Consider the following 15,927-nt stretch of genomic DNA (forward strand, 5'->3'; position numbering starts at 1 on the left):
TTAGTCTAAGTTAGATATAGCTAGTCTTAGTCTATATATATCGTAGTACAAAGTTTTTTTTTTTTTTTTTTTTTAGCAAACAAACGTTAAATGATCTGGGGGTTAGCTAGCCAACTACACCTGCCGTATAGCATTGGGTAGCTAACGATAGCTGCCTCGTACATTGATTTAGTGCAACCTTTATCAACCATTGGGTGCACTCTCACTTGGGTGAATGATTTTATTATTTATACGATTTCGAACATCAGTTCTTATATCATAGTTTTTACTCACCAAGTTTGGTGACCCAGCTAACTCTGGAGTTAATGGACATGTCTAGTCATGTCAGTTAATGTTATTGTTGTAGATGGCTAACTCACTAGTTATTAAACTTGCTAGTAGCTTAAAGTAGTTGCTAACAACCCCCCCTTCTGTCCACCCCCCACCTTTAGGACGCCAGCGTGGTCAGCTGGCAGGATGAAGGTGCTCCATACTGATACCTGTAACCCACCCATGGTGCCACTCACTACCGGGCTGGACCAGGCCGCGCCGGGCCAAACAGCTAACCACACTGGACACTCGCTCCTCTTCCACAGCCCAGACTGTGTCCCAGACCTGGGCCCGGCCCCGCAGCAGAGGAGCGCTGTCGTCCACATAGTGTCATCCTCCGACCCCAAATGGCACAGCACTGAATGTGACCCGACGACAACGGAAGGCCTCAGCAACGGGACCTGCCGTCCGGAGAACGTCATAGCGTCGTCTCACTGTAACAGCACTACTACTGACCTCGCGCTGAGCGACGACGGCGCACCTGAGATCTCCAGTGACCTCTGCCTGCCGGAGGTCTGCATCTCCTCCAACACCGTGGTGGAGGAGGAGGACTTCAGCTACGAGGTCCAGCAGGCCTACCGGATCTTCAGCAGCTTCCTCCTGGAGAAGCACAAAGGCATCACCACCCTGTTCCTGGACCCCATCGGCCCGGAGGACCAGAGCGAGGTGGGGCTCCGGGTCAGAGGTCAACAGCAGGCCAGGAGGTCGATGTGCCTGAGGAGGATGGAGGAGAAGTTCGTGGGCCGGGAGTATCAGACCATCACAGAGTTTGTGGCGGACTTCAGGTTGATGCTGGAGAACTGTTACAGGCACCACGGCGTCGACCACTGGGTCTCCAAACAAGCCCAGAAGCTGGAGATCATGCTGGAGCAGAAACTCACTCTGCTGTCTAGGTGAGCAAGCAGCACAGGCCACAGATCGAAATCACCGGTCGGATTGACACATTTCCATTCATTCATTGTTGACCAACATTCGTTAGTGGACTCAAACGATTCATTAGATTTGAATATTGACAAGGATGAAATTGCAGTTTTTGATTGATTTCATTAAAACTTTCATTCATTAATTGTTGACTAACATACTTTAATTCATTGACTTGCATGATTATTTCTGAGTGTGTGTACATTGTTGCTGTTTCACTGCCTGAACATATAATGAGGGATTGATTGATTATTAAAGGGGGACAATTTACCCTCAAGCAATTAACCATCAACGAGTTTCATTGCTCATTCAATCTCATCGGTGCCCTCGTCTCCCACCCGTCCAATCAGGACACTGCGAGAGAGGACCACCCTGCCAATGACCTCCCAGGGTCGTTTCGGGGCGGAGGATGAGCGGGGGCCGGCCGCTGGAGGGACGTCGACCAGGAGGAGGTCTGCGCCACGCAGCCTGGCTACCATCACCGTCGGTGGGCATGAGTCCATCATGGTGCAGGCCCTGCGTCTGGAGGAGCAGCAGAGAGCCAAGGACGAGAGACGGTGAGATTCTATGTTTTTTAATTAGGTGAAATAGAGTCATCGTGCTTTTTCCTTCTGGGGTTGATTATTTATTTCCAGGCTGCACCTCTTCTCAATAATGGTTGATTATTGAATGACGTTTTGTCATGTTGATGTTTTTGTGTGCACTTAATGACTGAAAGAATCTCAAAATAATATAACACATTATTGTACACAAAACAGAACACCGTCACTTGGTGTTACAAGATTAAATATGTAGACAGGTGTGGCTGGTGTACCAGGTGCAAGTTACGAGAGGTAGAATCAAATATGATGTTACACAGAATAAAACGACCAGGGAGCATATTCCAGTGTGTGGGTGTTTTATTTGATTATTATTATTTATTTTTATTATTATTATTAATTATTATTTATATGAAATATGAGCCGTGTTTTGAGTGGATATGTGAAAGTTCTGATGGAAGACTCTTCATGTCATCCTCTGGTTCTCCGTCCCTACAGGCAGCGAGAGCTGGAGAAGAAGGAGGCGGAGGAGACGTCGGCGAAGGAGGTGGAGGAGTGGGAGTGCGAGCTCCTCTCCCAGGCCGCCCCCTGGCCCGTGGACACCATGTGGGAGCTGCCCGCCATCGGTCACTTCCTGTGCCTGGCCCAGACCGCCCTCAACCTGCCGGAGATCGTGTTCTTGGAGCTGGAGCGTTGTCTCCTCATGCCCCGCTGCAGCTCCCTCCTGGCCAAGATCATGAGCTCCCTGCTGTGCCCCCCGCCGAGGAGGCCCACCCTGCACCGCCGCCCCGCCCTCCCCTACCGCCGCTGGGAGGCGGAGCTCCGGCAAAAGGTGCTGGGCTGGTACCAGGCCGTGGGGTCGGCGGAGAACCAGGGGGCGCGGGCAGAGCAGCTGGGCCTGGGCCAGCAGGTATGTAAGGCACGCACGGCAGACTCAACTTCTGTTGTCTTGCACTCTTGTGTTTTATGACCGGCTCAGTAGCCTGGGGGTTAGAGTGTCCGCCCTGAGATTGGGAGGGTGAGGGTTCGATCCCCGGCCGAGTCATACCAAAGACTATCGTAAATAGTTACAGTAAAAATTAAAATCAAGCTTCCTCACGCTAAGGAATCAGGAGATGGGCTCCAACCCTATGGGCCTCTCTCCAGAACCACTGCTTCTCAAGGCTTACTTGTATTTCATCTATTGCATTTTCTATTCGATTCTATTCTCGATTCTATTCTGTCTATATAATTTTGTGCTATTCTGACTCTCCTATCCTGAATGTTCTTTTCTATAACATTCAGTTCTCTCCTAGGGTGCGTTCGTAAATGCGCTCGGAGAATCTGCTCTGGTTTCAACGTCATAGAGCGCTCTGAAATCAGTTCATTTATGAGCGGTCAGATCGCTTGGGAAAACCGTCTTTTCAGTCGGAGCGTCCAGTCCGCGCTCTGAGCGCTCCCAGAATCCCGCGCTCTGAGTGCTCCCAGAATCCCGCGCTCTGAGCGCTCCCAGAATCCCGCGCTCTGAATGCTCCAAGAATCCCGCGCTCTGAATGCTCCCAGAATCCCACGCTCTGAATGCTCCAAGAATCCCGCGCTCTGAGCGCTCCCAGAATCCCGCGCTCTGTGTGCTCCCAGAATCCCGCGCTCTGAATGTTGGAACGGCGCCACTCACAGCGCTCTGAATTTCCCCAGAACGACCAGAGAGCATTCTGGGAGCACTCCGAGTGCATCTACGAACGCCCCCTAAATCTCCTCCCGTGTCCCGTCCTCCTGCGTCACTTCCTGTTCCGCTGTGCCGCGTTCTCCCGCAGGTGTTCGGGCGTCTGGGGGAGGAGAGTCCGCTGGAGGACACGCCCTTCCACCTGCTCCCCTTCGTCCAGCGGGCGTGGCTGCTGAAGGCGCTGTGCGACCACGTGTACCAGACCCAGAAGGAGGTGCAGGACGCCGTGCTGGGTCAGCCCATCCACGAGTGTCGCGAGTCGGTCCTGGGCTACGATGGCCAGGAGAACGCCTACATCCACTTCCCGCACTTCTGCGGCGCCGACCTGCGCATCTACCGGCAGAGTCCCAGCCTCCCCCCGGAGGTCCCGCTGCCCGCGCTCCTGGTGCGCCGGAGGGGTTTGGGTGGGGGGGTGAGGGGTGAGTAGGGTGAGGGTGAGGAGGGGGTTGGGTGGGGGGGTGAGGGGTGAGTAGGGTGGGGGTGAGGAGGGGGTTGGGTGGGGGGGTGAGGGGTGAGGAGGGGGTTGGGTGGGGGGGTGAGGGGTGAGTAGGGTGAGGGTGAGGAGGGGGTTGGGTGGGGGGGTGAGGGGTGAGTAGGGTGGGGGTGAGGAGGGGGTTGGGTGGGGGGGTGAGTAGGGTGAGGGTGAGTAGGGGGTTGGGTGGGGGGGTGAGGGGTGAGTAGGGTGGGGGTGAGGAGGGGGTTGGGTGGGGGGGTGAGGGGTGAGGAGGGGGTTGGGTGGGGGGGTGAGTAGGGTGGGGGTGAGGAGGGGGTTGGGTGGGGTGGTGAGTAGGGTGAGGGGTGAGGAGGGGGTTGGGTGGGGGGGTGAGGGGTGAGTAGGGTGAGGGTGAGTAGGGGGTTGGGTGGGGGGGTGAGGGGTGAGTAGGGTGGGGGTGAGGAGGGGGTTGGGTGGGGGGATGAGTAGGGTGGGGGTGAGGAGGGGGTTGGGTGGGGTGGTGAGTAGGATGGGGGTGAGGAGGGGGTTGGGTGGGGGGGTGAGGGGTGAGGAGGGGGTTGGGTGGGGGGGTGAGTAGGGTGGGGGTGAGGAGGGGGTTGGGTGGGGGGGTGAGGGGTGAGGAGGGGGTTGGGTGGGGGGGTGAGGGGTGAGGAGGGGGTTGGGTGGGGGTGAGGAGGGGGTTGGGTGGGGGGGTGAGGAGGGGGTTGGGTGGGGGGGGGGGGGGGGGGTGACAGGGCTCTAAGCTAACATTTCTCACTAGGAGCACATGTGCTCCTAAATTAAAAAATAGATAAAAAAAAAGAAATTTAGGAGTGCGACGGAAAATTTGAAATAACACATTTTGATTAGCAACACACACATTAGGCCTCCTGCCAACAACAATAAACAATAATAACCTGCTCACCATAGGAGCTCTCATCCTCTCCTGCTATACTATTCCCACACACTTCATCAGGTGCATTGGTCCTAATGAAGACTACGGCCCAATCCCATACCCCTTATGCCTTAGCCCTAGCCTGTGGCCCCACCCCTACATTTTGCGCGTTCACGCGTAGGGTAGTGTGTCCCATTCCTTTTAGCTTCTAGGGCTAGGGGGCATATCGAGGGCTAGTGGATGTTCAAACAGCCCTCCAAAACCAGGGTTTTCAGATGCTGATTTGAAACCGAGGGGTAGATGAAAACTCACGCAATGCTTTGTGAACCGAGGCAGTGATATGAAACATAGCTGCCGGTGCCGTGAAAAAACGTGGGAAGAAAGCCCAATATCTTCACATATAATCATTCAAAAATTGTAAAATCCGTGGAAAAGCTTAGTTTAATGTAGATGCAAAGGAACATGTCATTGGATGGTTATGACACGCATTTCAGAAAAAAATCGCTTTTTACGATGTCAACAGCATTTCATTGCGTTTTGATGTGGATCCAGGTACTGGTCGGCTACGGTGCAACGTTGAATCTAATCTAATCAATAGAACTTTGTGTAAACAACGATTTTTGAGTGACTCGACTCCCCCCGGGCCTCACCGAATTCCTCTCCCTCCTTGGTTCCACTTTGCCGGGCAAAATACGATTGAATGGGCTTCATTTTCTTCATTTTGTTAATGTTACTGACAGGGGCATTCAGCGTCTGCACAGTGGTTTTTGAGTGAGGGCAGCTGAGCTGTCATCGTGCGTCATCACGAGAGTTCTGCACGTTGCAGGTTGCAGTCGTGGGACAAAAAAAATAAACTAGAAAGTACATTTCCTGGAGAAAATGTGAGGTGGGCTAGCTGCTGCAGCTGTATGTAACAGATACTGCTAGAACTACTATGGACCAGGCAATCTCCATGCACCCACCGGCGAAGACCGTGCGTCTCTAGCCCACTCAGGGACTGAGTTGTGGGGCCTGTGGTGTGGACAGTGGTGTGGTGGTGAGACTCCGCCCCCTCAGGTCAGAGCCAGTCGGGGACAGTATAGTGACCTCTGGGCAATTTCCATGCATCCACCATTGAAGACTGTGTCTCTCTAGCCCACTCGGGCTGAAAAGTGGGTTCTGTGGCGTGAATAGTGGCGTGGTGGCGAGGCTCTGCCCCTTTTGGTAATAACCAGTCAGGGACGGTGTACTCCTCGCCGGGCTACCCCCCGGCCCCCACCAGTGAAGATCATGTGTCTCTATTCCACTTTGGCTGAGTTCTGTGCTACCACATTAGTTATAAAAGGGTGCCTGTACCTTTAAGAGAGGCTGCACATGCACACAAATTCAAAAAAAGCAACAGCTGCCAACACTCTAATCCCAACTGACACTCTGATCCTAGACATGGTCCGCTTCAGACAGCTCTATCGCGAAAACTATAAATGTTACAGTTTATATATTGACACCATAGGAATCCTGAGAACTTGCAGAACATTTCTATGTATAATATGTCAGTAGAGCTTAAACACTGTAGGCATGGCGACAAGTTAGAAAACGGGTAAAAATGCAAAATTAGCATCTCAAAAGTTAGTGCAGCCCCATATATTTCAATGGGGAGCGCAGTTGCCGAACAAATTGTCACACCTCAGTACGGGTGAGAAGTGTGAGGGGTGAGGAGGGGGTAGGGGGGGAGTGAGGGGTGGGTAGTGTGAGGGGTGAGGAGGGGGTAGGGGGGGATGAGGAGGGGGTAGGGGGGGAGTGAGGGGTGAGTAGTGTGCGGGGGGTAGGGGGGGAGTGAGGGGTGAGTAGTGTGCGGGGGGTAGGGGGGGAGTGAGGGGTGAGTAGTGTGAGGGGTGCGGAGGGGGTAGGGGGGGAGTGAGGGGTGAGTAGTGTGCGGGGGGTAGGGGGGGAGTGAGGGGTGAGTAGTGTGAGGGGTGCGGAGGGGGTAGGGGGGGAGTGAGGGGTGAGTAGTGTGAGGGGGGTAGGGGGGGAGTGAGGGGTGAGTAGTGTGCGGGGTGCGGAGGGGGTAGGGGGGGAGTGAGGGGTGAGTAGTGTGAGGGGTGAGGAGGGGGTAGGGGGGGAGTGAGGGGTGAGTAGTGTGAGGGGTGAGGAGGGGGTAGGGGGAGTGGGGTGAGGAGGGGGTAGGGGGAGTAGTGTGAGGGGTGAGGAGGGGGTAGGGGGAGTGGGGTGAGGGGGTGAGTAGTGTGAGGGGTGCGGAGGGGGTAATGGGGGGGTAGGGGGGGAGTGAGGGGTGAGAAGTGTGAGGGGGGGGTAGGGGGGGAGTGAGGGGTGGGTAGTGTGAGGGGTGAGGAGGGGGTAATGGGGGGATGAGGAGGGGGTAGGGGGGGAGTGAGGGGTGAGTAGTGTGAGGGGTGCGGAGGGGGTAGGGGGGGAGTGAGGGGTGAGTAGTGTGAGGGGTGCGGAGGGGGTAGAGGGGGAGTGAGTAGTGAGGGGTGCGGAGGGGGTAGGGGGGGAGTGTGAGGGGTGAGGAGGGGGTAATGGGGGGGTGAGGGGGGGGTAGGGGGGAGTGAGGGGTGAGTAGTGTGAGGGGTGAGGAGGGGGTAATGGGGGGGTGAGGGGGGGGTAGGGGGGAGTGAGGGGTGAGTAGTGTGAGGGGTGAGGAGGGGGTAGGGGGGGAGTGAGGGGTGAGTAGTGTGCGGGGTGCGGAGGGGGTAGGGGGGGAGTGAGGGGTGAGTAGTGTGAGGGGTGAGGAGGGGGTAGGGGGGGAGTGAGGGGTGAGTAGTGTGAGGGGTGCGGAGGGGGTAGGGGGGGAGTGAGGGGTGAGTAGTGTGAGGGGTGAGGAGGGGGTAGGGGGGGAGTGAGGGGTGAGTAGTGTGAGGGGTGCGGAGGGGGTAGGGGGGGAGTGAGGGGTGAGTAGTGTGAGAGGTGAGGAGGGGGTAGGGGGGGAGTGAGGGGTGAGTAGTGTGCGGGGGGTAGGGGGGGAGTGAGGGGTGAGTAGTGTGCGGGGTGCGGAGGGGGTAGAGGGGGAGTGAGGGTCGAGGAGTGTGAGGGGTGCGGAGGGGGTAATGGGGGGGTAGGGGGGGATGAGGAGGGGGTAGGGGGGGAGTGAGGGGTGAGTAGTGTGAGGGGTGAGGAGGGGGTAATGGGGGGGTGAGGGGGGGGTAGGGGGGAGTGAGGGGTGAGTAGTGTGAGGGGTGAGGAGGGGGTAGGGGGGGAGTGAGGGGTGAGTAGTGTGAGGGGTGCGGAGGGGGTAGGGGGGGAGTGAGGGGTGAGTAGTGTGAGGGGTGCGGAGGGGGTAGGGGGGGAGTGAGGGGTGAGTAGTGTGAGGGGGGTAGGGGGGGAGTGAGGGGTGAGTAGTGTGCGGGGTGCGGAGGGGGTAGGGGGGGAGTGAGGGGTGAGTAGTGTGAGGGGTGAGGAGGGGGTAGGGGGGGAGTGAGGGGTGAGTAGTGTGAGGGGTGAGGAGGGGGTAGGGGGAGTGGGGTGAGGAGGGGGTAGGGGGAGTAGTGTGAGGGGTGAGGAGGGGGTAGGGGGAGTGGGGTGAGGGGGTGAGTAGTGTGAGGGGTGCGGAGGGGGTAATGGGGGGGTAGGGGGGGAGTGAGGGGTGAGAAGTGTGAGGGGTGAGGAGGGGGTAGGGGGGGAGTGAGGGGTGGGTAGTGTGAGGGGTGAGGAGGGGGTAATGGGGGGATGAGGAGGGGGTAGGGGGGGAGTGAGGGGTGAGTAGTGTGAGGGGTGCGGAGGGGGTAGGGGGGGAGTGAGGGGTGAGTAGTGTGAGGGGTGCGGAGGGGGTAGAGGGGGAGTGAGTAGTGAGGGGTGCGGAGGGGGTAGGGGGGGAGTGAGGGGTGAGTAGTGTGAGGGGTGCGGAGGGGGTAGAGGGGGAGTGAGTAGTGAGGGGTGCGGAGGGGGTAGGGGGGGAGTGTGAGGGGTGAGGAGGGGGTAATGGGGGGGTGAGGGGGGGGTAGGGGGGAGTGAGGGGTGAGTAGTGTGAGGGGTGAGGAGGGGGTAATGGGGGGGTGAGGGGGGGGTAGGGGGGAGTGAGGGGTGAGTAGTGTGAGGGGTGAGGAGGGGGTAGGGGGGGAGTGAGGGGTGAGTAGTGTGCGGGGTGCGGAGGGGGTAGGGGGGGAGTGAGGGGTGAGTAGTGTGAGGGGTGAGGAGGGGGTAGGGGGGGAGTGAGGGGTGAGTAGTGTGAGGGGTGCGGAGGGGGTAGGGGGGGAGTGAGGGGTGAGTAGTGTGAGGGGTGAGGAGGGGGTAGGGGGGGAGTGAGGGGTGAGTAGTGTGCGGGGTGCGGAGGGGGTAGGGGGGGAGTGAGGGGTGAGTAGTGTGAGGGGTGAGGAGGGGGTAGGGGGGGAGTGAGGGGTGAGTAGTGTGAGGGGTGCGGAGGGGGTAGGGGGGGAGTGAGGGGTGAGTAGTGTGAGAGGTGAGGAGGGGGTAGGGGGGGAGTGAGGGGTGAGTAGTGTGAGGGGTGCGGAGGGGGTAGGGGGGGAGTGAGGGGTGAGTAGTGTGAGAGGTGAGGAGGGGGTAGGGGGGGAGTGAGGGGTGAGTAGTGTGCGGGGGGTAGGGGGGGAGTGAGGGGTGAGTAGTGTGCGGGGTGCGGAGGGGGTAGAGGGGGAGTGAGGGTCGAGGAGTGTGAGGGGTGCGGAGGGGGTAATGGGGGGGTAGGGGGGGATGAGGAGGGGGTAGGGGGGGAGTGAGGGGTGAGTAGTGTGAGGGGTGAGGAGGGGGTAATGGGGGGGTGAGGGGGGGGTAGGGGGGAGTGAGGGGTGAGTAGTGTGAGGGGTGAGGAGGGGGTAGGGGGGGAGTGAGGGGTGAGTAGTGTGAGGGGTGCGGAGGGGGTAGGGGGGGAGTGAGGGGTGAGTAGTGTGAGGGGGGTAGGGGGGGAGTGAGGGGTGAGTAGTGTGAGGGGGGTAGGGGGGGAGTGAGGGGTGAGTAGTGTGAGGGGTGAGGAGGGGGTAGGGGGGGAGTGAGGGGTGAGTAGTGTGAGGGGTGCGGAGGGGGTAGGGGGGGAGTGAGGGGTGAGTAGTGTGAGGGGTGAGGAGGGGGTAGGTGGGGATGAGGGGTGAGTAGTGTGAGGGGTGCGGAGGGGGTAGGGGGGGAGTGAGGGGTGAGTAGTGTGAGGGGTGAGGAGGGGGTAGGTGGGGATGAGGGGTGAGTAGTGTGAGGGGTGAGGAGGGGGTAGGGGGGGAGTGAGGGGTGAGTAGTGTGAGGGGTGAGTAGTGTGAGGGGTGAGGAGGGGGTAGGTGGGGATGAGGGGTGAGTAGTGTGAGGGGTGAGGAGGGGGTAGGGGGAGTGGGGTGAGGGGGTGAGTAGTGTGAGGGGTGCGGAGGGGGTAATGGGGGGGTAGGGGGGGAGTGAGGGGTGAGTAGTGTGCGGGGTGCGGAGGGGGTAGGTGGGGATGAGGGGTGAGTAGTGTGAGGGGTGAGGAGGGGGTAGGGGGGGAGTGAGGGGTGAGTAGTGTGAGGGGGGTAGGGGGGGAGTGAGGGGTGAGTAGTGTGAGGGGTGAGGAGGGGGTAGGGGGGGAGTGAGGGGTGAGAAGTGTGAGGGGTGAGGAGGGGGTAGGGGGGGAGTGAGGGGTGAGTAGTGTGAGGGGTGAGGAGGGGGTAGGTGGGGATGAGGGGGGAGTAGTGTGAGGGGTGAGGAGGGGGTAGGGGGAGTGGGGTGAGGAGGGGGTAGGGGGAGTAGTGTGAGGGGTGAGGAGGGGGTAGGGGGAGTGGGGTGAGGGGGTGAGTAGTGTGAGGGGTGCGGAGGGGGTAATGGGGGGGTAGGGGGGGAGTGAGGGGTGAGAAGTGTGAGGGGTGAGGAGGGGGTAGGGGGGGAGTGAGGGGTGGGTAGTGTGAGGGGTGAGGAGGGGGTAATGGGGGGATGAGGAGGGGGTAGGGGGGGAGTGAGGGGTGAGTAGTGTGAGGGGTGCGGAGGGGGTAGGGGGGGAGTGAGGGGTGAGTAGTGTGAGGGGTGCGGAGGGGGTAGAGGGGGAGTGAGTAGTGAGGGGTGCGGAGGGGGTAGGGGGGGAGTGTGAGGGGTGAGGAGGGGGTAATGGGGGGGTGAGGGGGGGGTAGGGGGGAGTGAGGGGTGAGTAGTGTGAGGGGTGAGGAGGGGGTAATGGGGGGGTGAGGGGGGGGTAGGGGGGAGTGAGGGGTGAGTAGTGTGAGGGGTGAGGAGGGGGTAGGGGGGGAGTGAGGGGTGAGTAGTGTGCGGGGTGCGGAGGGGGTAGGGGGGGAGTGAGGGGTGAGTAGTGTGAGGGGTGAGGAGGGGGTAGGGGGGGAGTGAGGGGTGAGTAGTGTGAGGGGTGCGGAGGGGGTAGGGGGGGAGTGAGGGGTGAGTAGTGTGAGGGGTGAGGAGGGGGTAGGGGGGGAGTGAGGGGTGAGTAGTGTGCGGGGTGCGGAGGGGGTAGGGGGGGAGTGAGGGGTGAGCAGTGTGAGGGGTGAGGAGGGGGTAGGGGGGGAGTGAGGGGTGAGTAGTGTGAGGGGTGCGGAGGGGGTAGGGGGGGAGTGAGGGGTGAGTAGTGTGAGGGGTGCGGAGGGGGTAGGGGGGGAGTGAGGGGTGAGTAGTGTGAGAGGTGAGGAGGGGGTAGGGGGGGAGTGAGGGGTGAGTAGTGTGAGGGGTGAGGAGGGGGTAGGTGGGGATGAGGGGGGAGTAGTGTGAGGGGTGAGGAGGGGGTAGGGGGAGTAGTGTGAGGGGTGAGGAGGGGGTAGGGGGGGATGAGGGGTGAGTAGTGTGAGGGGTGCGGAGGGGGTAATGGGGGGGTAGGGGGGGATGAGGGGTGAGTAGTGTGAGGGGTGCGGAGGGGGTAATGGGGGGGTAGGGGGGGAGTGAGGGGTGAGAAGTGTGAGGGGTGAGGAGGGGGTAGGGGGGGATGAGGGGTGAGTAGTGTGAGGGGTGAGGAGGGGGTAGGGGGAGTGGGGTGAGGAGGGGGTAGGGGGAGTAGTGTGAGGGGTGAGTAGTGTGAGGGGTGAGGAGGGGGTAGGGGGAGTGGGGTGAGGAGGGGGTAGGGGGAGTAGTGTGAGGGGTGCGGAGGGGGTAATGGGGGGGTAGGGGGGGATGAGGGGTGAGTAGTGTGAGGGGTGAGGAGGGGGTAGGGGGAGTGGGGTGAGGAGGGGGTAGGGGGAGTAGTGTGAGGGGTGAGGAGGGGGTAGGGGGAGTGGGGTGAGGGGTGAGGAGGGGGTAGGGGGAGTGGGGTGAGGGGTGAGGAGGGGGTAGGGGGAGTGGGGTGAGGGGGTGAGTAGTGTGAGGGGTGCGGAGGGGGTAATGGGGGGGTAGGGGGGGATGAGGGGTGAGTAGTGTGAGGGGTGAGGAGGGGGTAGGGGGAGTGGGGTGAGGAGGGGGTAGGGGGAGTAGTGTGAGGGGTGAGGAGGGGGTAGGGGGAGTGGGGTGAGGGGGTGAGTAGTGTGAGGGGTGCGGAGGGGGTAATGGGGGGGTAGGGGGGGATGAGGGGTGAGTAGTGTGAGGGGTGAGGAGGGGGTAGGGGGAGTGGGGTGAGGGGGTGAGTAGTGTGAGGGGTGCGGAGGGGGTAATGGGGGGGTAGGGGGGGATGAGGGGTGAGTAGTGTGAGGGGTGAGGAGGGGGTAGGGGGAGTGGGGTGAGGAGGGGGTAGGGGGAGTAGTGTGAGGGGTGAGGAGGGGGTAGGGGGAGTGGGGTGAGGGGGTGAGTAGTGTGAGGGGTGCGGAGGGGGTAATGGGGGGGTAGGGGGGGATGAGGGGTGAGTAGTGTGAGGGGTGAGGAGGGGGTAGGGGGAGTGGGGTGAGGAGGGGGTAGGGGGAGTAGTGTGAGGGGTGAGGAGGGGGTAGGGGGAGTGGGGTGAGGGGGTGAGTAGCAGGTGAATATACTACTGAGACACAGAAGATGCTGTTGAATCATTGCATGAATCGTTGTATCTTAAACTCTCTGAACACTAAAGCTTGAGATATTTCCTCTGTTCTCTTCCCCGTTAGGAACAGAAGTGGAACCCCAGAAACCGTCTCCAAAGAAAACAAAGCCTCCGTTTCCTGTAGAACCAGCGTTTAAGGTAATCTTTATATTCATGGTACTGAATGTTTGACATCTTTATGTTTATGGAAATCTTTGTTTTTGTGTGTGGCTGTAAGCCAGAGCACCATAGATAGCATTTGTGTGGTTGTCACCCCCCCCTCCCGCCCTCCCTCCCTCCCTGGGGGATGTACAGTCTGTTTTGCAGATGAATTAACTGTGTCAAACTGATTGTAGAAACTAGGTGACCAATTAAGTGACCAATTACAAGTCCCATTGATATACTAGACTTGTGCTTACTGTTATGTTTCTCTGTTTGTGCAACTCTGTGTTTTGTTTTCTGCTCCTCCTGTTCTCGGTCCCACTCCCAGTTGAGATGGTAATGTTTTCAAAAAGCCGGAGCGCTCTTTGAAAGACCCCGTATTCAACCCTAATAACCCTAACCCTGTATACAGCGCTTTCCTCCAGGCAGCCGCCAACGCTCTATCCTCATTGGTTCACTTGAAAAAGGGCACAGGCGCTCAGAAATGCGCGCTTTCACGGCCAAACATGTCATATTATATAACCTTTAGATGAACCCAGTAGTGTTTATTTTCCGACTAGCAGATCGCCTACTTGGGTACTCGAGTACTCGGTTAACCGTGCACATCCCTAGTGGATACAGTTATAATTCATATAGTTTAAAGCATTTTAATAAATATGAGTATTTTGATTTGTCATTTGTGTTTGTCACTGGATGTTATAGAAGTTATGGGAAAATGTGGTTACCTGGTGGTGCTATGTCAGTTATTGAATTCATGTGCAGTAATTGAACATTTGAAATACTCCTGTTTTGAAATTATACCTACAGTATAGGTTTCTCAGTAATTACCCATTATATATTAGGCTATACTATTCATGCATTTACCAGGTAAATGTTTAGTAACTGGGGGACTATGAAAGTAAGGGTTACCAAAAACATTTTCAGAGTTAGCAATAGAAATCCATAAGCCTAGGGCCAATGGGCCTAGGATATAGACAATAAACTATCGGTGGAATGGTGGTGGAGCAACAGCGGGAACATTTTGGATTACTAGTGGACCGCTACTAGGTCCCTGACGCTAATAATCCACCAGAGGTCCGCTTGCCATTCCATGTGCAAATAGCCAGGAACCCGCCAGCAGATTCAACCGGAGGTCCGCCAGCTCGTCCATCAAGGACCCGCTGTAGGTCCACTAGTCTTGTGTTATCTGGGTTTATCACTAACCTTTGTCCAGAAACAGAAGTTGAACCAATTACAGCAAAATAGCTAAAGTTACAGGAATCATCAGTGTAACTGCTTTAGCTACTGACCGCAACCATTGATGTTATGGAAGCTGCTGCTAGTTGTTGTGAGCCCATGAGCTAACTGGCTATCCCGCTCTCATTGTGCTGGATTAGCATTGGAAGCATTGGAACTGATGTGTCCAGGCAACAAGACATATCTTAATATATCATCATCATCTGAATATATCAGACATTTCATGTAATTTCAATTCACAGTTATTTCAGTGGCATGACTGGCTTCCGTCCTACCAGTCCTGAACAGAAACAAGCCAGCCACGCACATAAGCCAGGCTTGACCTGGTCTGGTTGTGGTTTTCATTCAAACTTCTCCTGTGGTCTAATTGAGGAATTAAGGTTCCTTCTGAATGTTCTTTGGGTTTGTTCATGTGTGAACCAGTAAGACTGTTAGTTGACATTGTGCTTGCTCTACTCTTCTAAATCCTCTCTTTCTCTCCCTCCATTTCTCTCTCCCTCACTCAATTTCTCTCACTTTCTCCCTCCACCCCTCCCCTTTCCATCTATCCATTTCTCTCCCTCCCTCCAACCTGCCTCTCAATCTCTACTACTTCCTCCATCCTTCCATCCATGTCTCTTGTCCCTCCCCCGTCCCCTCGATGTGTCCCCTGTCCCCCGTCCCCTCGATCTGTCCCCTGTCCCCTCGATCTGTCCCCTGTCCCCTCGATCTGTCCCCTGTCCCCTGTCTCTAGCTGGTGTGCACCAGTCTGCAGGAGTTGAGGGATCTGATCAGTAAGACTGAAGATGAGCTGGACGAGCTGGAGAGCACCAACAAGAGATGTGTTAGTGTGAGTCATATATACACTACTACACATCTGGTACACTACTACACATCTGGTATACACTACTACACATCTGGTACACACTACTACACATCTGGTACACACTACTACACATCTGGTACACTACTACACATCTGGTACACACTACTACACATCTGTTACACACTACTACACATCTGGTACACACTACTACACATCTGGTACACTACTACACATCTGGTACACACTACTACACATCTGGTACACACTACTACACATCTGGTACACACTACTACACATCTGGTACACACTACTACACATCTGGTATACACTACTACACATCTGGTACACACTACTACACATCTGGTACACACTACTACACATCTGGTACACACTACTACACATCTGGTACACACTACTACACATCTGGTATACACTACTACACATCTGGTATACACTACTACACATCTGGTACACACTACTACACATCTGGTACACACTACAACACATCTGGTATACACTACTACACATCTGGTATACACTACTACACATCTGGTACACACTACTACACATCTGGTACACACTACTACACATCTGGTACACACTACTACACATCTGGTACACTACTACACATCTGGTACACTACTACACATCTGGTATACACTACTACACATCTGGTATACACTACTACACATCTGGTACACACTACTACACATCTGGTATACACTACTATATATCTGGTACACTACTACACATCTGGTACACACTACTACACATCTGGTACACTACTACACATCTGGTATACACTACTACACATCTGGTACACACTACTACACATCTGGTACACACTACTACACATCTGGTACACACTACTACACATCTGGTATACACTACTACTACACATCTGGTACACACTACTACACATCTGGTATACACTACTATATATCTGGTACACTACTACACATCTGGTACACACTACTACACATCTGGTACACTACTACACATCTGGTATACACTACTACACATCTGGTACACTACTACACATCTGGTACACACTACTACACATCTGGTACACACTACTACCCATCTGGTACACTACTACACATCTGGTA

At 56.7% G+C, this 15,927-nt stretch overlaps 1 protein-coding gene across 1 annotated transcript in view; it reads left to right on the plus strand.

Moving 5' to 3' along the window:
• Positions 1-456: 456 nt before the first annotated feature.
• Positions 457-15,927, plus strand: part of LOC311328618 (putative bromodomain-containing protein 10) — a gene marked incomplete at its 5' end in the record, with an annotated part of 29,703 nt that continues 14,232 nt past the window's right edge. Inside the window, 6 exons of the mRNA XM_084462563.1 lie at positions 457-1,202; positions 1,581-1,787; positions 2,268-2,679; positions 3,563-3,890; positions 12,701-12,774; positions 14,747-14,842. Coding sequence (XP_084318689.1) covers positions 457-1,202; positions 1,581-1,787; positions 2,268-2,679; positions 3,563-3,890; positions 12,701-12,774; positions 14,747-14,842 — 1,863 coding nt within the window. The remainder of the gene's footprint in view (positions 1,203-1,580; positions 1,788-2,267; positions 2,680-3,562; positions 3,891-12,700; positions 12,775-14,746; positions 14,843-15,927) is intronic.

Source organism: Borostomias antarcticus (genome assembly GCF_949987555.1).
Source record: "Borostomias antarcticus genome assembly, contig: scaffold_101, whole genome shotgun sequence".
Lineage (NCBI taxonomy): Eukaryota > Metazoa > Chordata > Actinopteri > Stomiiformes > Stomiidae > Borostomias > Borostomias antarcticus.